Here is a 24,876-nt window from a genome sequence, read left to right on the forward strand (position 1 = left end):
CTAAGGCGGCTGAGTAAAATATTAGCCAGAAACAGCCTTGAATCCTTTTTGAAAGAGCGAAAGAGGAAATGAAATTGGCCTGATTGACATTTTTGTAACACACAGAAATGTGAAGGTCAAGTTAGAGAGGCTGTAGGGGAACAGAATTTGCCACCCCAAAACATATCTCTTTGGCATATTAATTATGTTAAGCCGGTTATAGTTTCTAAGAAACCACAGACATGGGAAAAATTCTGAAAACCAAACAGAAGCGACCCTTTTAGAAGAAACACTCACAGGTAAATCGTCATGTGTAAGGGCGTGTCCTTGCTGTACCAGGTAGAGGAGGATGATCAGACCTCTAGACACTCTAATCAATGGATAAGATGATGACTAATCTGCATAACAACCTTACCTTGCCTTACAGTCCTTTTCCTGGTCAACTCCCGTAACTGACTCTCATCCTCTTTTATCTTTAGCTAAGGACAGTCTCGAAAGCTAGAGTATTGGACACTTAGGGGAGTTACTTGAGTTTTCCTGAGTCTCTCCCTTGCACACAGGTTGTTACACTTTTGTTTAGTTTTCTCCTGTTAATCTGTCTGATGTCAGTTCAAATCCTAGACCAGTCAGAAGGACCTAGAACAGTAAAGGAAAATTTCTTCCCAAAGCCTCACACCAAGTTGCTGATGAACATGAAGCGTTACAACAAATAAAGGCAATGGCGATTGAACCAACAATGACCTTGGTCAACACACACATCAAGCAAGAGTCCCGATAAAAACAAGAAGTGAAGGAACTTTAGATTTTTCTAGGTCATTTGTTAAGCCAAGAAGAGGTTCTATTATTTTTCTAGGTCATTTGTTAAGCCAAGAAGAGGTACTATTATTCTTTTGAAAGATAATACATAAACCAAAAGATTTAGGACAGAAGGGTGGAGACTGAAAAGTAAGTTCCCTTCATATACTACTGCCCTTCTCCAAGGTTACTCATCTCCAGCAGCTCCTCCTAAAATGACCCACATGCACATGAGTAATGAAGCACTATTCTGCACACCTGGCTTTTTTTAAAAAAACATAAGGGAGATAGTACCATTTATAAATGTCCCACCACTTAAGTCTCTGGGGGCATGGGAAGGTACCAAAAAAAAATTTTTTCCCCTCATTCCTAAAACCACTTGCTGAAAACGAAACAGGAGAAATCCTCACCTTATGACTGCCAGTAGGTTTCATTCTTTTTAATTTTATTTAGGTTCCACTCTGAGAAAAGATGACGAGTGAAAACCAGGGTTGCTGTCAATCGTCATGAACATTCCACTGAAACCTTCATTTTGCCATAAATCAGTGGTTTCAGATATAGAACACTACCCAATAAGTGCTCATTTTCCAGAGATTAGATACTCCCTAAGTCTCCTGAGGGATATTCCTAAGTCTCACTGAAAATATTTTCACTGAAACACAAGGGTCTTGAGATGCATGGAAGAGCAAGTGAGGGCTGCCCATTACCCTAGGCAATTGAAACAGCACATTTCAGCATGCTGCTTAGTCCACTGCACCCACTCCAGTGTTCTTGCCTGGAGAATCCCAGGGATGGGGGAGCCTGGTGGGCTGCCGTCTATGGGGTCACACAGAGTAGGACATGACTGAAGCGACTCAGCAGTAGCAGTAGCCCACTGCCCTCAACAGCTGCGCAGCTTTCTGTGCTTTTTGTCATTTGCACAAAAGGCCTTTAAAAAACAAAATCAAGCCTGGAGAAGAAGTGGAAATGTTTCAAAGAAGAGAATCTTGAAGATATCCAAGAACGTCTGGGGAGGGCTAACCTGAGGCTCACAGGGCAGCCAGAGACGGTGGGACCCTAAACCTGGGAGAGGGAGGAGGCGGACAGGCTTTGAGTTGGTAACTTTGGGAAGGGGGCAAAAGTGTCTCTGGGGGCTGGAGATAACCAGGCTAAAGAGATTTCCCAGGTAATGTAGGAACAGAAAAACCAAGGAGCCCAGGGAGAATATGCAGGAAGCTCAGTGGGGTGTTTTCTCTGGGAAGGGGACAAAACCAATATAGAGCTGTATTCTGTGCCAGAAACCCACAAATAGATGAAAATGGAAAATGTGTTTGCTCAAAAAATAATCTTCTCATATCAGTGGCTGATGATTAAAGGTGTATGGGTGGTCCTGAAACACATACATCTACTACAACCATCACCATCTATTTTTGCTGCTTTATTATCTTGTAGCATTTATCTTTGGTATTTCAAAGATATAAAAATATTTCATAAATTGTGGTCCTGCAAATCAAGGTTGTCTTTTTGGCTTTTTCATAAAATTATATCACAACTTTCACCACCAAATTACTGATTTTCAGGGACTGCTTTCCATTTAGCAAACCTTCATTTAATGAAATTTTGAGTGTGATCAGAGAATGAAAAAAATTTGCAATGTATTAACTAACAGTGAATTAAACTTCATCAAAATGGCTTGTAGAAGTTCTAGCGCATATAAAGAACGGTGTAACTTACAGGCTGTTATTGGCAAAGGATGCTGGATCCTTCTGCTTGCCAGCCAAAGACAGCCATGTGCCAACTGCATAAATGCAGTTTATAATTCACTCAGCTGGCCAGATTTTAAATCATGCAATTCTAAAACTAATTTTCTTGATTTGGAGGAGTCACAGTATTTCCATTTTTTAAAAAAACATAAGGTGAGGCTTTATTATATTTTCATGTCATCTCACTTGAATCATTTATATTTGTATTACATGAACTTATCCCTTATTCAGCAGTTTATACCCTGATGCTGGGAAAGATTGAAAGCAGAAGGAGAAGACGGTGACAGAGGATGAGATGGTTGGATGGCATCACCAGTTCAACGGACACGAACTTGGGCAAATTCTGGGAGATGGTGCAGGGCAGGACAGGGAAGCCTGGCATGCTGCAGCCCATGGGGTAGCTAGCAGTCAGACACGACTTGCGACTGAACAAATCCCTTATTCATTAGAGATGTGTCTTCATTCACTTCTTAGTAGGAATTTTATATGATAAATTAGCCCTTTGCTTTTATTTTCTTTGTCCAAATTCTACCTATCTCTTCTTTCTCTCCCTGAATCATCATCTCCATCTCATAGCTTCAAATACCATCTACATGCTGATGACTCTCAAAGGTACCATTTCCAGCTCCAGCCAACTCTGAATTTCTAAATCTCTATATGAATATTGAATGGGCATTTCAAACTTAATATGCCCAAATGGAACTCTCAGGGTCCTCCCCAAACCTCCTTCTCTGTTCCCCATCTTAGTAAATAACAACACCACTCACCTAGCCAAAAACACTGGACTTACCCACTTTCCTTTTTGCTCATACCACACACTCAATCCAGCAAGTTCTACCTTCAAAATATACCCTGAGCTTGACCAGATCACATCATTTTATATTCACCATGTTAATCCAAGCCATGCCCTCATCTCTTGCCTAGACCAGAAGGGCCACCTACAGGTCATACTGATTCTATTCTTGCCCCCAAAAGTCTATTCTCCATTTAGAACCCAGAGAAATAATTTTAAAGCTCAAAGAAGATCATATCACTATTTTACTCAAACTTCTCAAAAGGTATCCAATCACACACAAGGTTTTGGAGTAAATCTCAACTCCTTACCATGCCTATAAGATCTACCACTGACCTCATTTCATATCACTCTGCTCCCCAGAACCACTCCCCAGCTCAAGGCCAGCCAGACTGGCTGCCTTCCTGCCCCTCTATCCTGCCAAGCTCAGCCTACACCAAGGCCTTTCTTTTTGCCTTCTGTTTCCTCTGCTAACTACCTCTCTGCAGATTCCGTCACTACATTCAGATCTCTGCACACAATTTCTATCCACCCCTCTCCAAAGACCTTCTCAGACCTCTTTCAAAAGGAACCCCTCAGGTTTGGGGCAGAATGGATACATGCACATGTATGGCTGAGTCCCTTCACTGTTCACCTGAAACCATCACAAAATTGTTCATTGGCTATACCCAATACAAAATGCTGTTGGTGTTAAAAAGAACTCCTCACTTCTTTTATAGCACTTATCACTCCCTGAAATTTTATTATCTATTTAGTTATTTCCTTCATTCACAAAACACTTATTTCATGAGCACCCACCACCATGTACATGGTGCTCTTCTAGGAGCTGGGTAGACAGCAGTGAATAAGTAAAGACCCCTGCCCTCATGGAGGTCACATTCTTGTCACCCCACTCAAATCCAAGCTTCAGTCCACTGAGTCCCCAGTGCCCAGAGCCGTGCCTTGGCAAAGAGTGGGCATTCATGCATGTTTACTGAACAGAGGAAGTGTCCCACCCACCTGAGACCACCTGCTTCCCCGAGGACTCCACCATAGACCTCTTCCTAAAAGATGGGACTCTGAGGAAGCCAGAATGTCCACTGTGTCCCTTTAGGCACAGTAATGGGGACAGCCAGCCTCCCATGTTTCAGTTGGGTCCCTAACCTTGGTCCTGACCAACTGCCCTTCTTTCCCGCCCCACTCCAGCAACCTGCATACTCCCCAGGCAGCCATGCCTCCAGGTCATGTCTCACTGGGTCGTAAGAGCATCCGATTCACCTAGTTAGGAGCAGACCAGGTAGTCAGCAGCAAACAAACCAGCTTCTCTCAATCAATAAAGAATGGCTGGAATCAAGACACATGGGTCATACTGCCTTCCTGGCTCATGGTCCCTCCAGCTCAGAACTCACGTGAGGCCTTCACCATCAACTAGCTGGTATGCCTCCAAGCACTCTTAGCATTAGAACCCACTGGTGTTAAGGACATATTTTTGCCTCTTTCAGCTGCCATAGATGCAAGACATTTACCTGCTGTGATGAGTAATTAACTTTCTTTTGGAAAGCGGAAGAACATTTGTTAACTGTGAAACTATCTGATGGCAAATAAAAATGAAGGTAATTGTGAAACAGAGTTAATTTATCTTTCTAAAAAATGGCAGCTGGAGTGGTAGAAAGGAAAAAAACAAAAATGCAAATCCCTTGAAGAACCACTCTGGAGGACTCAAAATACGTATTTAAAAATCTGTGTTTCTAACATACGCGTTCACTTCTCAACTTGCTTGCACAGAATCACCCAGCTCTACATCTCAGAACTAAACAGGATTACTCCGTATTTGCTCAGCATTTTATTCCCTTGGAATCATTCTCACATAATCTTTCAGCAGAGCAGGAGTCATTTCACTGTCTGCAGGCCCAGGGAGGTAAAAAAAAAATGCACCTAAGAACCCACAATAAATAGCAGAACCAAGGAGGTAGCAGAACTCATATATGCATAGGCCAGTCCCAGTTTCCTTCCTTCTATGACAGAAAACACAGTGTGGTTCTCTGAAAATCCCATTCCATAGTCCATTGAAAACATGGCCCTCCATTGTAGCAGCAGCAGCAACAAATAAAACACAACACATATTTACCAGTGGTGTAAGGTGCTGGAAAGATGCATTGGTCCTGGGGCTCCAGGCAGGGAGAAGGTCTCACAAACTCTTCCAACAAATGCCACTCCTGCAATGACAAACATACAAGACATCTGAAGCAGGCACCCTGCGGCCTCTCTCCAAGGAGGCCTTCTAAATACCAATGGCTAGGCACCCTGTTTAGACTCAAAGCCTCCTTCCTCATCCTCCAGCCCTACTTCCTTCTCACCCTGGTAGAAGCCGAATCTTTAGTTCACTGGCTGAAAAGGTCCCGTGAGAATTGATGGATCTCAGGCAGAAAGAAGCTCCTGAGACCATCTATGACAGATGCCAAGTGGGTCACCTCTAGCCTGTAGAGGTATTATAGTAATCTGCAGGATATGTTTAGAAAATTTGAGCCAAAAATTTAAAAATCAAAAACTGTCACATAAAATCCCAGATTTCTGGCTTCTCTTTTCAAAAAAGAGAGGATCTGTCAACATGGTCCCTGTTCGTATCTGAAAATAATCAGCTGGTGCTAAGAAACAGCTGCCCTTCACAGGCAGGCTTGGCTATTCCAATATGCCACAGTCCCTATCGCTCCCCATCATCCCAACACAGAGGAAAGCTGTGGTGATCACTGTCCTTGTGTTATTTTGTTAGAGATACAAAAATATTTCCCTCTCCCTATGATTCTAACAAAAGTGGAAAATTTTGTTCTAAGGGGTTGAGCTCTAAGAGAGGGGAAAAAAGGTATAAGCACATATAGCAACTTAAGTTAGTGACCTCATTTCTGTAGACATTTGCAACCCCTGAACAAGAAGATCACTCCCATTTTACATAAGTGAAAGGAGGAAACTAACTTACCTACTCCTACAGTTAGAACTGGCTCTGTCTCTAGAACTGAGGTTCAACCCAGGACTCTTTCACTATGCCCCCCTGCACAGCAGTCTTCTATTACAAAGCAAAAAGTCAGTTTTATATATATACACATACACACAGGGGTATGTGTGTGTTTCTCTCAAAGCTAAAGACTCAATTCAAGGAAACACAGTCGAAGTAGCCAACCTACTCTGTACTAAAATGCTGGCCATACCTTCATTTGCCAAAGAATGTAAGAGTTAAGTTATATCAGGTTCCCTATGGGCCTGTTTCCTAATGTGACATTTTCAATACAATTGTGCTTCTTTAAGTACAGAAGTAGTTCTCACAAATAACATGAATTGGCTACTTCAAAAGTGCTCGGTTAACATTCCAAACTGTCTGAAACACTCTGTACACTAGAAAAATGTCCCTGAATATGCATCTAGAATACAAGGCTATCCATAAGCTTATATACAGGTACGAGCACTGTAATAAATGAACAATGCTCAACTATAAGGTCACGAAGGGAGTTATTTATATCATTCCCCTCAAAGAATGTATTGATTCTCTCACTCAGCAGGTATTTACTGAGTCCTATTACACGCCAGGCAGCAGGCGAGGTGATGGATACATGAAGAGGCTCTCTTTGGGCAAGAGATTCAGACACTCAAAGACTTCTAAAACAACAGGTGAATGTAAAGATCTAGGCAGGCACAGGCGCCACGGGAGCCCTGAGTAGGAGCTCCTAGTGCAACTGAGGGGAAGAGACGCACCCTAACACAGCCAAGCGTCAGAGGAAAGCCTGAAGCAGGAATGGGAGTGCGGCAGGCAGGGGGCTAACCAAGGGGAGGTGGGAATGACAGGGACAGTGTGGGCTGGAGCAAAACTTATGAACAGCCCCTTCGATTTATACTGTCTAGACCTTGTATTATCTTACAAGTGTAAGTGTGATGCACACCCCACATGTACACTCTTGAAAGTTGACCTTGCCAAGTGCCCAGATCAAAAATGCCACTAGTTTCAGCCCCACTGCCAGGCCATGCCCATCTGTCACTCCCTCAGGGCAATCAATGCTGTCCCAGAGTCTGCAGGACCCTAGAAACAAAGGGGTCGAAACACTCAACCTTCCTGTATCTCCAGAACCTCCATGATGTCTGAGAAGACAGTAAACAGATTTTTCCCTGTGCCATCACGGGATGGTCCTGTCTCTACCTCGAGACCTGGATTTCTACTGCCAGAATCTACTATGCAGTCGAGACTCAGGCAGCAAGGTTTGTGAGAAAACGTTCCAAAACATCTGCCCATCAAAATGCCCAAGTATTTGCAGGGCAGCAATGGAGACAGAGACATAGAGAACAGACTTGTGAACACAGTGCAGGAAGGAGAGGGCGGGATGACTTGAGACAAGAGCACAGAGACATATGCCTCCCCATGTGTATAACAGATAGCCAGTGGGAATTTGCCATGCGACATGGGGAGCTCAACCCAGTGCTGTGTGACAGCCCAGAGGGGAGGGATGGGGAGGGACATGGGAGGGGAGTTCAGGAGGGAAGGGACACAGGGATGCCTATGGCCAATTCATGCTGATGTATGGCAGAGGCCAACACAATATTGTAAAGCAATTATCCTCCAATGAAAAAAAGAAAAAAAAAAATGCCCAAGTGGAGGTCCCCCTTTCTTCACAGATAAGAAAGAGAGGAGCCTTCAGCCCTGATCCAAGTGTGGCAAAGCCAGGGCAGCATCCCCGAAAGACAAGCTTTGGAAAAGGGCCATAAAGAGGAGTGAAGACCAAATACACGGCCATGGTTAGGGTTCAGGGTCAAGGTCTGTACAAGGAAACAAAGATGCATCTCTGGATCTGTACCTGCTGGGCAGGTTCCCAAATCTGGCTGAAAATTAGAATCACTTAGTGTTCTTGCCTGGAGAATCCCAGGGATGGGGGAGCCTGGTGGGCTTCCGTCTATGGGGTCGCACAGAGTCGGACACGACTGAAGCGACTTAGCAGCCAGCAGCAGCAGCAGAAAACAAAAACAGCTTCTTGGGCCTCAGACCTATCAAATCAGAATCTCTGGTTTGGCGCTCTAGGAATTATATAGGTGATTCTGATGCCCAAACTCTGATATTCATTTAGAAAAGGGTCACCTCTCACCTTTTTCCGGAACAAACTTTCACTCTTCAGAACAATGTCAAGGTCATTAGTTGAGCATCTTTCTGGCAGGATTCAAGAATGCAGGCTTTGGGGGAGTTGCACATCCTTAGTCTGTTTACTTACTAACCTTACCCCATACTGTCACCACGATCACTTAACTCCTTTTTACTTTAAATAAAAATAGAATGGCAACAGCCAGGATGGCAACTGGGTAAATGAAGCCAGCCTCCCTCTCTGCCCTAATCCCTGTACACCATGACCCAATGCCAGGGCACCCAGACTACTGGAGTTGTCCAGTCTCAGCAAATCTGAGCCCTTTTACACGTGTGTCAGCTCACCCTGACAGAGCAAAGGGTCTGGGAGCATCTGGTCACCAACATGGCCTTTGAGGAACAGCTCCAGGGCACACAGTACTCTGATCAGGTCCCTACTGCCCACCAAAGAGCAGGACACTGCAGATCGATGAGATGCCTGGAAACCTGCCAAGCTGGCCCAGCACTTCTCTTCCCAGATTCCCACTTGCGGTCAAGAAATGGCCTGAACAATCTCAAGCCAAGAATGGCAAAGTAAATGCTGTGTACCACAAGGATGACAGATCGGAGGAAGCCGGTTTCCTGAATGGACCAGCCTAGACAGATCTCTTCTCTGACATCAACAGATGCTACTGGGTGACCTTCAGACAGCCCAGCACCGGAGAAAACCACAGCTGACCAAGGTCAGTCTCCCTGGCTGCAAGGCCCAGCAGCAATCCATCGTATCCTTTACCAGAACAAGGAGACAAGCAGCCCCTTCAGTCTAAGGGCTCTCCTCTCTGGCCATAATGCAAATCTGGAAGGGCCCAGTGGGGCAGGAAGTCTAGCAAAAGCACAAGATGCTTCTGGGGGGATAAGCAATCCAAAATTTCTTGCAGTACTTTATATGCTTGCATAAAACAAGAGCTTTCTCTGACCTAATCCTCCAAAAGACATCATAAGAGTTGCTCAAAACCCTGCCAAATACCCTGAACCATCAGCTCCCTCATCTATATCCTCATCTCTAGCCCAACCCAAGAACATGGAACAATCCTGGATGTTGGGAAAGTCACCCTGGCCACCTTCATTCCTACTCAACACCAATTCAGACTGTCCAGCCAACTCTGGACCAACAAAAGCCCCTCTGGATACATTCATAACTACTGCATATCTCTCCTTCAGAGCACAAATCATTTATTTTTATATTGTTTTCCCACTAACATATGGATAAGGATCCATGCTGCTGTCTGTTTTGTCTTTGTGTTGTTGTTTAAGCTCTTTTGTTTGCTTGACTAGTGATCACTGTATCCCAAGTGACTTCAAACTCTCTAGGTTCCTTCAATGTATACCACAAATTTCATGCCTTTCAACTAAAGGATGACCAAGTCAATCCATTCCCTAACCACTGAGTCTTGCCACTGGCCTCTGGAATCTAATTAGTCACATCCATCAATTAGTCCACTAATTCAGTAGACTAGGAAGGACTTTGCTCAGAAGGTCAGTGTAGGATTGGTAAAGCACTAATCCAGTTGTATTCCCAAGGTCAAGTTCAACTGCAAAGGCTGAAGTCAGCAAGGAAAGGTTTACCAAGTGATGAGGAGAAAAGAGTCAAGACATGCAATCTGAGGTTCCTAATGGACCCTAACCCTCAACTTGATGCTCAAAGCACCTGTCCTCTGCCTTTGAGGGATGGTGGGGCCTGGCTCCTATCTCCCACCAGGAATCTGATCATAATTCTGGCTATGAGGCTTGATGTGACACAGCTTCAAATTTCTGGGACTGCTTGATTGCCAGAGCTGTTTCCTATTACTCTTCAGCTCCTATAAACTTCTGGGTCCCTGACCATTGCCTGGAATTCTGGTTTCGTGCCCTCCCCAACCCCTACTACGTCATTCGTGTGTCCTAACTCCACGCGACCTTGAGGTATCCTGCCCATGACGTTCACCCAGATCCTGGCTCTAACCCTCTGCACACACCCCTCCAAAGCCTGGCACACAGGAGTGTCCACTGAAGGTAACTCGAACTCCAAGGCCCAACTTTCTTCCCAAGCTCATGGGAGACTCTCCACCCTCACAAACTCCAACTCCTCCATCAATAAACCCAGATGGTCCAGGCTAGAAAAATCAATCCCCAACTGGCCTTGAGGCAGACCAGATCAGGAAAGAAACAAACCACAATGATTATCTTTCCTTTTCATGCAGATTTTAAAAATCAAATTGCATTTATTACTCTAAGATGTCTTTAACATATACAAAACGAACTGTTTTGACCTCTGAAAGCACTTCCCTACTTCTCAGAGCAAATCCCACTGGGTCCAGTGCCACACCCTCAGGACCTGAATGCCACTGAAGCTTCCAAGATGCTCAATACTCAGGTGGCTCCTACCTCCCAAACACTGCTCACCTCTGGTCTTATTGCCCCACTGTCCCCCTTCCACACCCAGTGGCAGAAGAAAGAGATCTTTGGGAGCTTTTTATAGCTCTCCCACCTACTCCACAGATTCAGTAGGAAGGAGAACGAAGTTTCCAAGTTCTCTGAATGACACAAAGCTCTTAAAGTAGAATAAAATTAGTCAAAAAATAGCAAAATGATTTTTAGCTCCCTTAAAAAAAAAAAAAAAAGGCACACCTACTTTATTTAAATGACTCACAGTGACTTCATACTTTCTTCCACTGGGATATGTTTTCCTTCCTCCCAAAGGTGGTGAGATCCTCCTTTCTTCCCATCCACTCCTAAGATATCTCCACAAGATACTTGGTTCGGATTTGGGGACCCCCAGGGAAAATCTTGACAATGAACAAGTCTGGCAATATTCTTGCTCCCAGGATGTGATAAATAAGATAATCATGGATTGAAAGTAGTTTTTGTTGGTAGGATTGAAGTTAGGTAGTCAGGGCTGCTGCTGCTGCTAAGTTGCATCAGTCGTGTCCGACTCTGCAACCCCATAGACGGCAGCCCACCAGGCTCCCCCGTCCCTGGGATTCTCCAGGCAAGAACACTGGAGTGGGTTGCCATTTCCTTCTCCAATGCATGAAAGTGAAAAGTGAAAGTGAAGTCGCTCAGTCGTGTCCGACTCTTCATGACCCCATGGACGGCAGCCTACCAGGCTCCTCCGTCCACAGGATTTTCCAGGCAAGAGTACTGGAGTGGGGTGCCATTGCCTTCTCCGAGTCAGGGCTAGGCTTAGTTAAGAAACGATATTGACCTGAGCTCTCCCTGGTGAGAAAAATCCCAGCCACAATAAGAGACAGGGAAAGAACTTTGCAGACAGGAGGAGGAGCAAATGCAGAGACTCACAGGAACAAGCCTTGGGCCACCTACAAGGAGACTCTTCCAGCTCATCTCTCCAATACCCAGCTTTCCATGCATCTCCACAACACAACTAAGCTCACAGCTCAGCGGTGTGGCTCCACCAGTCCCAAAGTCTAATAAACCTTTGCTCAAGGGCTTCCCTGGTGGTCCAGTAGTTAAGAATCCACCTTGAAATGCAGGAAATGTGGGTTCAATCCCCAGTATGGGAACTAAGATCCCACATGATGCGGAGCAACTAAGCCCACGCACTGCAAATACTGAGCCCAGGCTCTAGAGCCCACGTGCCGTAACTACTGAAGCCCATGGGTCCCAGAGCCCATGCTCCGCAACAAGACAAGCCAGTGCAATGAGAAGCCTGCACACCGCAACTAGAAAAAGCCGGCACGCAGCAACGAAGACCCAGCACAGCCAAAAATAGCTAAAAATTTTTTTAAATAAAGAAACCTTTGTTCAGGCAGCTCCCTCCGCTGCCTTAGTAGCTGTTTTTTCCCTCTTGTCCCTCAAGGTCCCTTTGGTTGTGCCCAGTGCCCTTCCCCTCTATCCCAGGGTGATATATCCTGAAATACTTTAGTCTGTTTCCCCCAACCAACTGTCCCTTGATCACTGGGGTCCAATCTAACTCATCCCTGTTGGCCTTAGACCTGGCACATGGGTGGTACTTAGTCAAGGTGCATTAAATTAAATCACCTCGCACACACACACATAAATGAGTGCATCTATAAACTGGTGAGATCTGAATAAGGACGGCAGACTGCAGCAGTGCCCACTTCCTGGTTTGGATGCTGTGCTAGTTATGTAAAATGTTACCACTAGGTGGAAGGGCACACAAGAGCCCTGCATCTTTTGCAGTGGGGAGAAGGACAGGTAACTTCCTATGAGCCTGTATTTCTAAGTTTTAAAATTCTTTTAAAAACCTCAACAATTTTTACCTTTTACATACTCCAGCTTTGTGGTTTCTCCTTAAAAATGGCACGATCTGGTGATACTAGGTTTCAAGACAACAGCAGAGGGGACTGTGCAGTGACTGTTCTCCCTTAGATGGGCACAGCTCTCAGATTCATCTCCCTAAACACCAAAGCCAAGTGTCAGCTGCTATTCCTCAGGGTGCCTGCACTGCATTTCCTCCTAGAAATATTTCTCTATAAAAAGTAGGGAAATGAAAGGCCAAGAGGGTCTTCTACTTCCAGAAAAAAGGGAGACTGCCACATTTTGGTGAAAAACATTCCCGTAAGTTTGGATTTGAAACCCCTCCACCCTTCATGGCATGTTACCTGCCCAGCCTGAGGACCTTGAGGTTTGGACCCTGGACTTTCGAGGATCAAAGTTTTTACTCTAAGTCAGCAAATAAATTTAAAAACCAAACCACTGGAAAAGAACGCAGTTTAAATACACAGTATCCCCTTCTGCCCTAAATATCAATATTTTGCTTCTCTCATCTCACCTTTCCTGAGAACACAGGATGCTGCCCTCAGCCACCAAAAGAGAAGGTTCTACCTCATATGCATGATCACACCCAGATATATAAGCAGCATTTTGTTTTTCCACTGAAATGGCAGTTCTGTTCAGCAGGGGAGGGAAAAGGCCCTTGGGGCATGCCTTCCCCCACCTTTCCCATCACACCTCCACCACCACCTCCCAAAAGGAACGTGCTTGGAATGCAAGTGTCCCTAAGAGGGGGTGGGGCCAAGGCACAGAGCCCCGGTGAACTGCCCAGCAAACGTTTTTTAGAGCAGTAGTTTCCAATCAGGCTAGAGAGTCACCTGGGGCTCTAGACGACGCTCCTCAGGTGACACTCTTGCAGACAAGCACAGCACTGATTTGTCCCTTGGCGTTTTGAAACTATTAATTTAGAAAAACCCCTCACTAACCTGGGCACCAGGGCAGAACACACCTCTCCAGCCAAAAGATGCCAGAGCTGCGTGGTCCGGTAAGGCAGTCACTAGCCACATGTGGCCACTGAAGCCTTGAAATGTGGCTGGTGTGAACTGAGATGTAAGAGGAACATATACGCTGGATTTTGAAGACTTGGTATGGAAAAAGGACATAAAATAGCTCACTGATTTTTAAAAGTACTGATTATATATTGAAAAAATGTTTAAATACACTGGGTTAAAATAAGCATGCGTGCTAAGTCACTTCAGTCATATCTGATTCTGTGCGACCTCATGAACTACAGCTCACCAGACTCCTCTGACCATGGGATTCTCTAGGCAAGAAAACTGGAGTGGGTTGCCATGCCCTTCTCCAGGGGATCTTCCCAACCCAGGGATGGAACCTGTGTCTCTTATGTCTCCTACATTGGCAGGTGGGTTCTTTACCACTAGCACCACCTGGGAAGCCCAGATTTACAAGTATACAGTTAAAATTAATTTCATTTCTTTTTACCTTTTTAGTGTGGCTACTAGAACATTTTTTACTTTTTAATTGGAGGATTAGAAAATCTTAAATGGCACACACGGTTCACATCTATTACACAGCCACACTCAAGGAGACACTCAACATTCTAGGGTGGGGATTAGAATCCTAATGGAAAAAATGAGGGCTCTGGTCAGGCCTGTCGAGGCCTACCAAGTACATGATACTCAGCAGGTTCTCGATGTCTCTGAAGCTCAGTTCCTCCCCAGATACAGGCATGAGAACACCCAGCATGCTGGGCCCAGGGAAGTAAAATAAGAGTATCTGGAAGCATCAGACTGATGTCTTCCTAAAGCTGGTACTCAACACTTGTGCCCTTCTTCCACCAGCAACATACAAGAGGGCCCAGGGCAGGTCTTCTTTCTGTCCTTGCCTGATCCCCAAAACACCAATGTTTCCTAGAACCTTCTGGATGTCAGGCCAACCTTTCATGCTTTTCTGCAGAAGTGTTTCTCCCGTGTTCCTAGGAGACCAGAGAAGGGGCCAGGATGTCCCTGCGCAAACCCGCTAGTTCCAGCAGCCTTTTTATTCTTCTGCTACCTTCAGTCACTGAAGAAGTCATCTTAATGAACACAAACACCAGACAGCTGAGCATAGGGATCAATCCAGCCCTGGGAGGGACGCTGGCAGGAGACAGCACGTTATCTCAACCAACCAGTCACTGCTCCTTCCTTGGATTAAAAACCTCCCCTGTGCTAAGCCATCTCCATCTCAAACCAGCACAAAAGAGTAATTTCTTGAAGAACAAAAATTTAAATATCCTTCCCAGTATTTCTGTCAGTAAAATATGACCATGAAACTCAACTTGTTCTTCCTTCTTAGGGCAAATCTCTCTATGGGGGAAAAAAAAATACTATGTGAATGAATCACTACATTTTCCCCACTGAGTCTGAACTGTCTCATATTTTTTTTTATTGGAAATAGGGTACAAAGTGAATAAGCACCAAATCTGAAAACTCTGATACATTTTTTAAATTTTCAATGCAGAAAAATGATCGGGGTTTGTTCATTGTAATACAAACTACACGCTGACTCTGGCACATCAGCCCTAAGCCCCTGCACCCAAACCACAGAGCATTTTCCTAGATCACTCCTCCCAAGTCTGCTTCTCACATTCTTCTGCTCCACAGCTAGCCTCCGTCTCCCAGACAGGACATGCCAGAGTAGCATGAACATAACTGCCTCCATGTAGCCCTGTCCTCACTTGGGACTCATAGTCACAATCACATAATCATAATTACAATCCAGCCCAAACAAAATTCAAAATGTTGTTAATCTCTTGAATGCCAGTGGGAGGGAATGCAATTCTTAATACATTGGAAAACATCTTTAAAACCCCTCCTCCTTCTCTACCACTTAGTATCCCATACACAGCCAGTAGCCACTCTTCTATAGATTCTCCTCTTCATCTCCCTCCAACCCCCAGCTCGTACACACTTTCCCTCTCTTTTTCTTTAGCCTCTGTTTCTTCTTCTCACCACAAGTATTGGGCCTTTTCAGACACAAATACAAGCCCACATACACACTCATACAAACTCTGACTGACCCATCTCTTAGTTCTCCAGCACAGCCTCCACTTGTTTTCCCTACATGAAAAAGGCCCAGGAACTGAGCTTACCAGGAGAAAATTCTCCTTAAAAGGTAGGGTAACTGGGAAGGCTGAGTAATAGACAACAATTTTGTTTAGCAGAGAGAAGAGAAAGTCCATGACACTCACAGTGGCATGTGGCCAAGGAGTGTTAAATGTTACTCCTTAAATCAGCCAGTCCAATTTCAGAAAAGATGCTCTTTATTGACACCCAGATTATACTAATACCTCTGCTGGAGAGACAGCCCAGCACAACCATGAAGCAGCCAGCCCACCTTGACCTCCAAAAGCTTCCAGCACATGTTGACTGTGTATATCGATCATTATACGAATGGGGAAAAGGAGCACATGGAGAGGGGGCGTTCTGAGGTCTCTGCCTACAGTGGAGAGTCATCCCGGTGCTTGGAGAAGTTACCATGATCTGAATGTGTGGAACAGGGGGCCGAGCACCATATAAAGGACTTCAGAGATAGCTCTGTTTATGCAACAGCTTTGCTCCTTTGTTCACATGCACAGAGGCAGCATCAGAAGCAGTGAGGAAGAACAGGGAGAAACTATGATGAGAACGACCCAGCCTCTGCTTTCAAGGAAACAAGCAGAGGGGAGAAGAGCTATACAAGGTCAAAACTGATGAAGAGTTGTATCTGTTCATGAACAAGGTAAGAAGAGAGGACAGCTGTTGGCCAGGCACAACTGAAAGAACGCCACCCTACAGCCTGGCTCTGCCAAGGATTCACTGTGTGGCCTTGGGCAACTTCCTATACCTCTCTTAGCCTATTTCCAAGCCTGCAAAATGAGAAGACTGGCCATAGGCAATCAGTATTCCTTTCCAGCCCTGACGTTTCACAGTTCTCTGATTTCAAGGATACCTGCCATGCAGGTCATGAACAGGTGGAGAACAGAACAGCAGGCAGGACGAGGAGTACAAACAATTTCAAAAATCTTAATTACTATGATCACTGTCACTCTGAAAATACCCACTGTACCTTTTAGAGCTACAAGCGTGGTCAGAATTACAGGTCCGTTTCTAGCCCTATAATACCAGAACAACATGCACACTGTACCTTGAGTAGGCTGCTTGCTAATGGGCCACACTGAAGACACATTAAGAACATGGCCTTCCTCCCACAGTGGTGAGACCCTTCCTTGTCCTAATCAAAGTCAGAGTTCATCAAGCTCCCTGGTTGGCAAATGAGCAGAATGCCTCTCCAAGTCACTGAGCTCAGAGAGGCAGAACCAGGAGAGAAGCCCAGATTGTCTGACTCCACACCTACTGTTAAATGCCAGTAAGAAAACCGTGTGGGAACCCTGCAAAGCTTGGACACTTAGAAACTCCATGTGGTTGCACCTAATTGGTCTAAGAGGATGGGGGAGGATTCTGTAAAGGGGAAGCCAGGAGCTGCCTCTCCTTCCTCCACCTCCTTGACAAGCAGGGTCATCACCAGCTGCAGGGTTGGTATCCATCTAATATCCTGTTACATGTGTATACATATCCCATCTTTCAGCAATGCAGGTGGTGACTTGTACTCTAGGACTGAGGTACCCCAGATCCTGGGGTCCCACTGAAATCCTATGCAAATCTGACCACTTTCTAAATGCACATACACAGACAAGTCATCAAACATCTCAGGGCCTCAGTCTCCTCATCTGTAGAATAGGGATAATAGAACTCTACACCTCACAGGGTTATGAGAAGGATTCAAGGAGGCGATACATGCAAGTGCTCAGTACAATGCCTACAACCACATAAATGCTACAGTTATTATCACTGTACTTTTTCTGGGGAAGAGTCCACAAAGTTTTCATCAGCTTTTCACACCCAGTAAAAATTAACGTCAACCCTCGTCCACGTGCTATCCTTGGAACAGAACCGAGGTCATCCTGTGGGAAGTTTCTCCCTTAGCTTCCTAAGTCTTCCTCACTGTTTCAGAAGGAAGGGATGCAAGGCTTTCTATGCTTCCTACCTGTGGAGAGCAGGAGAAAAAGAACTCTGGTGAACTGAAAAAGTATTTCTGTAGCTGGGAAATGCCTCCTCAGACCCTTAAGGCCCCACCCTAACAGTGGGAAATTAAAAAGGACAAGACCAGACCCCAACTCCAGTTTCTACACAGCTGGGAATAAGTCCACTCTGTCCTGACCCATTGGGGTGCAGGAGGAGGGCTACAGGTGCTGTGGCCCAGGCTCCCCTCCATCCCAGGTGTCAGACCATCTTTCCTATACCCCCTGCTAGGGAGCTGTGAAGAGAGAAACAACTAACTCCAGATACACAACAAGGTGATATACTTCACCCAACGTGATGGGACGCCAAGAAGATCCGAAGCTGAGGCCCTAGCCCAGAAAGAAAAGTTTGAGGAGGAAAGAGATGCAAATGTAAGAGACGGGAAGCTACTCGGGTCCAGGCTTTGCAGCTCTCTGGTCTCACGACCTTGGACAAGTTACTCACCCTCTGAGTCTCCGCTTCCCTGTCAATAAAATGGGGGGGGCGGGGGTGCTAATTAACAATCCTTGCTTCAGAGGAGTTATGAGGCTCAAATGAGGTCATCAGTGCACACATTTAACACACATCCGGCACACTGGAAGTGCTCGCTCAGCTTGATGACCATGAGGAGGATGAGGATGATGAAGGAGGAGGCAGACAAAGGTTAGCACGGCCGCGAACACTTACTGTCCTGCTGTTGTTCACATGTTGTATTAAAAACAAAATCAAGGCAGGCTTGTGGGGGAGAACTACCAGTACCAGAGGGACACACAGGGTCCTGAGCCCAAAATACAGAAGAGCTCTAACTGCAGAACCCCAGCCCACTGTAGGTAACCATGAAGGTGGAGAACACAGTGCCTGATGAAGGGCCTCAAACATCACGCTTTACCCTCAGCAGGAATAGCACCACTTCACAAAATAACCCAGTAACTCACTAACAGGCATTTAGTCTTTGATCAACAATGAGGGAATTACTATCTAACAAACACGACGTTGGCTTACATGAAATCTTTTAAAGCAAGGCACATTTAGAAGAAAAATAAATACATGTAAAAATAAAAGAGGCACTTTTTTTGACAGTAAGAAAGACTGGGGATATCAGTTCCCAGGGCAGCCCCGGCTCCCACCATCTCCACATTCCAATCTGTCATCCTTCCTGACTCCTCTACCTTGTTACCTCGCTGGCAGACAAGGAGTAAGTTTGGAAGCCACCATGCCTTCCCAAATAATTTCCTCCAATATAAAAGCAATACATGTTTATCCTATAAAGCTGGGAAAACAAAGGAAATCTCAAAGGAAATGATAACCCAACCCCCAGCATTACCATGTTGATCTATCGCTGCCTGTTTCTCAAAGTCAAATCATTTTTAAAGAATGATATTCTATGGCTTTCCTAAGATAGCCAGCACGTGTGAAGATCAGTAAAAGCTGTAAGAATCAAGAAAAGTTTAGAACCGGTTGACAAAAGGGACACAAGGCCCGTGCACACACGCACACACACACGTGTAAGACCCGCCTCTCAGAGATCTCTTGAGCTTACAACACAGGATGGTCACTGTGGCCACCCCTGAGCTAAGAAGTTTAAACTCAGAGGATCAAACGAGAACTCCACCCACTAAAACAATGCTCTTTAAGTATCAAAAAAGTCTAGCATTTCAAACAAGTATTTTTTAAACACACATTGGGGAAAAAAAAAAAAAATCCCAAACCTAGGATGTGTTCCTTGGCACAAATCTGGGTCAGTTCCTGGTGGGGTTCCAGGCTAGAATTTCAAAAGATATGTGATTATTCCTCATGTCACTGATACCATTCTATCAGATGCAAATAAATCAAAATCATAACAATAAAGAAAAACAAAACTGAACCTCTCTGGCAAACACACTCAGTGCTTAGAAAACATGTTTTTACCAACATCTTTCATGGCTGCCTCTTAAAACCACTTTCAATATCACTTATGCCAAAAAAATAGGAAGAATAATTTGTTAACAAGTTTCAAGGTTGCCCTCATCCGTTTATTGGAGGGGCATCTCAGACAAGGTTGTTAGTTCAGCAGGCAAGGACTTTGAAATAGATGAGCACCCAGTATTGGAACAGGGCAGCTCCTGGAGTGAGCAAGCTTCTCACTGCTGGAGGCATGTAAGCAGACTTGCACAAACCATGTGGCTTCCAAGGTCCCTCACAACTTTAAGATTCAGTCTTTGTTTCAGAGGGCACTGCCCTGTGGCCTTCCCTCATTCCCCATTAAGGAGAAAGATGGCAAGATTACTAGCATGGATTCCAGTCAAGTCTTTTCCAGAACTCAGAAGGGCCTCAGAGACAGGCAAGGGCAAGAGGCAGGGGTCACTTCCCAGCCTGGAGGAGACAGGCTGGCCCAGAAGAATGGTCTCTAAGATTGAACAAAGAATTCAGAGGTGTCTGTGGGTGGCTCTGGAAACAGAGTGGAATGCCAAGACTTGGGAGTCCACAAGCCATATGCAACAGCTTTTCCGGAAAAGGCAGCACTGTTAGCACTTAATACAGATCCCTCTGGGTCCCCAGGACACAGGCAGCTCTGCCATTACCCCCACAAACCCTGAACATCACCAAATATAGGCAGAAGTCACTTCCTTGAGAATGTCCTGAAGCTCAGAGCTCAAGACAGTTGCCTCCTAAGACCCCCAAAATAACCAAGTCCAGCAAACAATGACCTGCAATTAACTAGGATGGTGTGTTTTCTCTATAATCTACAGTAAAAACAAAGAGTAACAAAATAGTTATTGGTCCAAAAAAACCACATCCAGAAGATGGCCTAATTCAACCCAGCTTCTTGGCCCTTGGTTACGGCTGGTCCACGGAGCTAGTAACAACACATGGCCCAGTTAAAACCTAAAACTTAGAATTTTGGACAAACTTTAAAGTTTCATTGGCAAAATCATATAAGGCCAAAAGGTTTGCATGGTATTCCATGTAGGGACCCTCCATGTCCCTTAGGATAAGGCATGACACCTGTGACTTTTGGAGAAGACAGGAATTTTTCCTCCGAAAATAAAGTGTGTGGGCACAGCACACAGGGTGGAGAAGAGCGAAATCCTCAGGAGTCAACAGATAATACCTCGAAGTAGCAAAACATGCAAGCTATGAAAAAACGTGGAATACCAAAAGACGATGGCTATGATTTTGGTATTCATGGCAGGTGAAGTGAGGCGGTAAATAGTTCTTGTAAGACCTATCTGGTTCTTGAAACCATGCATGCACACGTGTGTGTAGCTGCTCCACTTGTGTCCAACTCTTTGCAAAACCCCCTGGACTGCAGCCCATCTGGTTCCTGTGTCCATGGGATTCGCCAGGCAAGAATACTAGAGTGGGTTGCCATGCCCTCCTCCAGGGGATCTTCTTAGACCCAGGGATCAAACCCATGTCTCTTACATCTCCTGCATTGGCAGGTGGGTTCTTCACCACTGCGCCACCTCGGAAGCACACATGAAACCACATGCACGTGTAAATTTGACAAAACTACAAGTTATAAAAAGAAGAAAACGGGGGTGGGACTAGGGTACCTTGGATGTATGTATTTCCCAACTTAAATACTTTAGGGAAACGATAACACTTAACTGTTGTTTCTCCATATTTACTAACCAGAGTATTATATTCTAGTAACTTTTTCTTGATTAAAGAAATAGTGTTCATTGTAAGAAAAAATTGGAAAGTAACACCCCCTCCCAAAAGTGGGGAAGGAGGAAAAACAATTATACAATCACTATCCAGAGAGAATCACTGGATGATTTGGAGGTAGTTTCTTTTTATACATGTGTTATAGGTACATATATCAATAAAAAGAGAATTTGCTTTAACTCTTTGGAGTTATCCAATGACCATAAGGTTTCTGTTTTATTTTGGAGAAATAGCATTTTATTTTTTAAAGCATTAAGTAACTTAGGCCTTTGCTTCTTTTATTAGTCAAAATTAAGATTTTAAGGACAAGCATACCAGGTTATCATATTTTGTCTACAGGGTGCATTTACAAAGGGAAAAAAAAGTACTTTTTGGATAGTGGTGTGGCAATTTTCAGAATTCTTAGACATCAAATTGCAGCAGCGGGGTAAAAGCCTTACTGAAAATTGGTTTCACCTCGAAGGGTTTTCCAACCCTCTGCCTGTGTGCCCTGTTTCTCCCCATGCGTGTCTTGCTTCTCTCCCCCTGCCCACTGTCACCAGCTCTGCTCCCCACTCCACGCCACTTTCCTGTTTCATTCGTCTCACACCTATACCATTCTCCTTGACACCCTAAACCTGATGGAATATGGAACTAAAGTCATATACTTATTACTTTTTGCATTTGCAGAATTGTCTTTAAGTTTAAAACAGGAACATAAAACATTCCATTCATCCATTTTCTAAGGTCCCTGCTGCTTTTTTTTTTCTTTTTTTGAACAAAGGCAGTTCTAAGTCTGACTAGAAAACCCTCAGAAATAAGAGCTTTGACCCCTGTCTGGAAAAGCCAGTGTAGGCACAGAACGGGCCTTGTGTGGGCAAGGGATGGTTTCCCAGAGAAGCCAGGGAGGAGGACTAAAGTCAAAGTCAACTCACCCTTCCCCTGGGGACCTGCAGGAGGAAGGGCGAGGCTCCCCCACCCAGCACCACCCCCTGTGAGGACATCAATAGGTCCAGAAGGCAAACCTGGGCTTCCCTGGTGGCTCAACGGTAAAGAATCCACCTGCAATGCAGGAGACCTGGGTTCAATCCCTGGGTGGGGAAGATCCCCTGAAGATCGCCTGGAGAAGGAAATGGCAACCCACTCCCGTGTTCTTGCCTGGAGAAACCCACTGACAGAGGAGGCTGGCAGGCTATGGCCCATATGGTCTCCAGAGTCATACATGACTTAGCAACTAAACTACCACCAAAAGGCAAACCTAAAACCATCAGGGTATCCAGCTAAAGAACCACCTACTCCTCCATCCCTCTGAGAAGGACCTGCATGTTTCTCTGATCGTCCAAAACATTTTGAGTCTTTTCTCCCCTACAAGAGCTTCTTCTAAAATCAGGTTACCCCCATCCTATACATATAAGGCTTTTGTAACTCAGATGTTGGATACATCTTAAAAGAACTTCCTAGTTCAGATTAATCTGAAAAATTCTAAGTTCTCTCTTCCAGCCCTTAAGAGAACTGCATACTTAACACAGCTGACTTCAACAGCTACAAGGGTCTGATGAAAAAAAATATTGACCAGGCACAATCCTAGGACTGCCTCCCACAGAAAATACAAATCTGATCTGATAACCCTGCCAGCAGTGAATTCACCTGTAGCTTTATCATCCAGCCCTCACTTTCCATTTTAGCTTTAGTCTCCTAATGGGATCTTTCCCATTAGATGTTTCACTGAGCTCAGGCCTGGGTCACATACACAGTAGTTACAGCATCTACTGCAGGTCCCTGAGTCCATGTCAAGAAACAATAGATTCCGTTTGACAGGTTTGCACTCTAGTAACTCAGAATGATTCTTAGTCACTGCTGCATTCTTCTTGGTAACAGTTCCAAACCATTTCCTTGTGAAGATATATGAAAATATTTTAAAGAAAGAAAGGAGCATAAATGAGGCAGTTCTGCTTTCCCCCAAGTATTTCCTGAAAAAAGGCCATTGCTCCTGTTCTGAGAGATATACCAGTAATTCCCATACCGTGAGTTTTTGGCAAATGAAGCCGGAAACTGGGGGAGGGGCGCAGAGGGGCGACTAGACGAGGTAGTTCGGTTCTCAAAGAGCAGCAAGACTATACGAGTTTTTATACGGTGGCAAATGTTCCTTTTGGACTTGCTTCAAACCTGTGTGTGGGCCGATTCTCTGAAATAAACAAAATCCTCTTGTATAACAGAGGTTATGGGGTGACTCAAAGGGTGAAGATCCTGATGGAAAAGAAGTCACCCACGAATCACCTTTGACTTTAAATAAGATCACCTTGTGCCTGCATTGGGTCTCAACTCAAAAAACCTGATTAGCAATGTGGAGGGATATCAAAGGGTCTATGTAGCCCTAGATGGATGGATGGATATTATCCCCCACCCCCCTAGCCCCCCGCTTAAGTCCAGTGACAACCTGAGCTTGTCTAGCTTTTGAGAGCATTGAAACACCCTGATCCATGCAGCAAAGAGCTGGGATGCCAACCCTGGCTCCAATCAGCCCCCATACGCCGCCAAGGGAGGCACAATGTCCCGAACAGCAGTTGGCCAAACACGTGAGAGGGAGGTGCAGCTGCCGAGCTTTCATATTTATCAGGAAGAAAGAATGTTGATTTTGCAGATTTTTGATAATGTTTTCCCAGCCAGTGTTATTCCCAACCCATTTAAAAATGCAATCAGAACACCACTCCTTTCCTCATCAGTCTCCTTGAACTTAAATGGTTCCATCCACCTCGGCCCTGGAAACCCTTCTCTCTCTACTGGCCACACCTCAGTTTGGCCGCGTGGAGAAGCAGAGGAAAACCAGGAGCTTTGCAATGGCAGTTTCGGGGCAGGAGGAAAAATATTAAATTCAGACTTGGGCTTAAGACCCTGGTAGCACGTGGTTGCAAGATTTCTGTGGGCTAGCCAGGTTTATCCACAAGGGACTCTCGCAGCTCTGTCGTTGGGTCTGTGGTTGTACTGAATCGCTGCCATGGTCTCACTGTAAATTTAGTAACCCAGATGCAATAAGCTACAAATTAAAAAAGACTAGCATGAACCAAAAAGTTACTTTAGACTGAGAGCAAATAACGGGCCAAGCACCGACCATCTTGCCGGAGGGAGCTGGCATGCCACCGCATAAGGGATCCAGAGTAGAAAGAGCCCTTTAGAAAATGCTGAGACTTTGCCCAGGCCCTTTTGAAAACTGGGTTCTTGGGCCGTTTCCTGAATTCCCTCTCCACAATCTTGAACACTGACTATTATGTGGAAAAAAGAAACAAACATTTAAGAGGACAAAAATATATCCTTGGGAGACACAGGAAGAATGCTGTTTGAAGTAAGGACTTTTTCTCTTTCTCCCTCATACACAAATACTCATACTCAACCAGCCTTACGAGTAATCTACTGCCATGGTGGATGCCCAGCTAGCTCTGTCATAAGCCAGCAGCCTCGGCCAACAAGTGATGCAGTGGAAGAGTTGTCTGTCCAGCTCCCTTCCTGATGCTGGTCTATTTTTGGTTAAAAACTTGG

At 45.0% G+C, this 24,876-nt stretch overlaps 1 protein-coding gene across 34 annotated transcripts in view; it reads right to left on the reverse strand.

Moving 5' to 3' along the window:
- The window catches only part of SORBS1 (sorbin and SH3 domain containing 1), a 231,382-nt gene that overhangs the window by 163,499 nt on the left and 43,007 nt on the right, over positions 1–24,876 (reverse strand). For all 34 annotated transcript variants that reach the window (XM_055560508.1, XM_055560505.1, XM_055560534.1 and 31 more), the window contains one exon: positions 5,417–5,504. Coding sequence is in view for 26 of the 34 variants with exons in the window: in XM_055560534.1 (XP_055416509.1) it covers positions 5,417–5,504 (88 nt within the window). In the remaining 8 variants the exon portion in view is untranslated. The remainder of the gene's footprint in view (positions 1–5,416; positions 5,505–24,876) is intronic.

Source organism: Bubalus kerabau, chromosome 22 (assembly GCF_029407905.1).
Source record: "Bubalus kerabau isolate K-KA32 ecotype Philippines breed swamp buffalo chromosome 22, PCC_UOA_SB_1v2, whole genome shotgun sequence".
Lineage (NCBI taxonomy): Eukaryota > Metazoa > Chordata > Mammalia > Artiodactyla > Bovidae > Bubalus > Bubalus kerabau.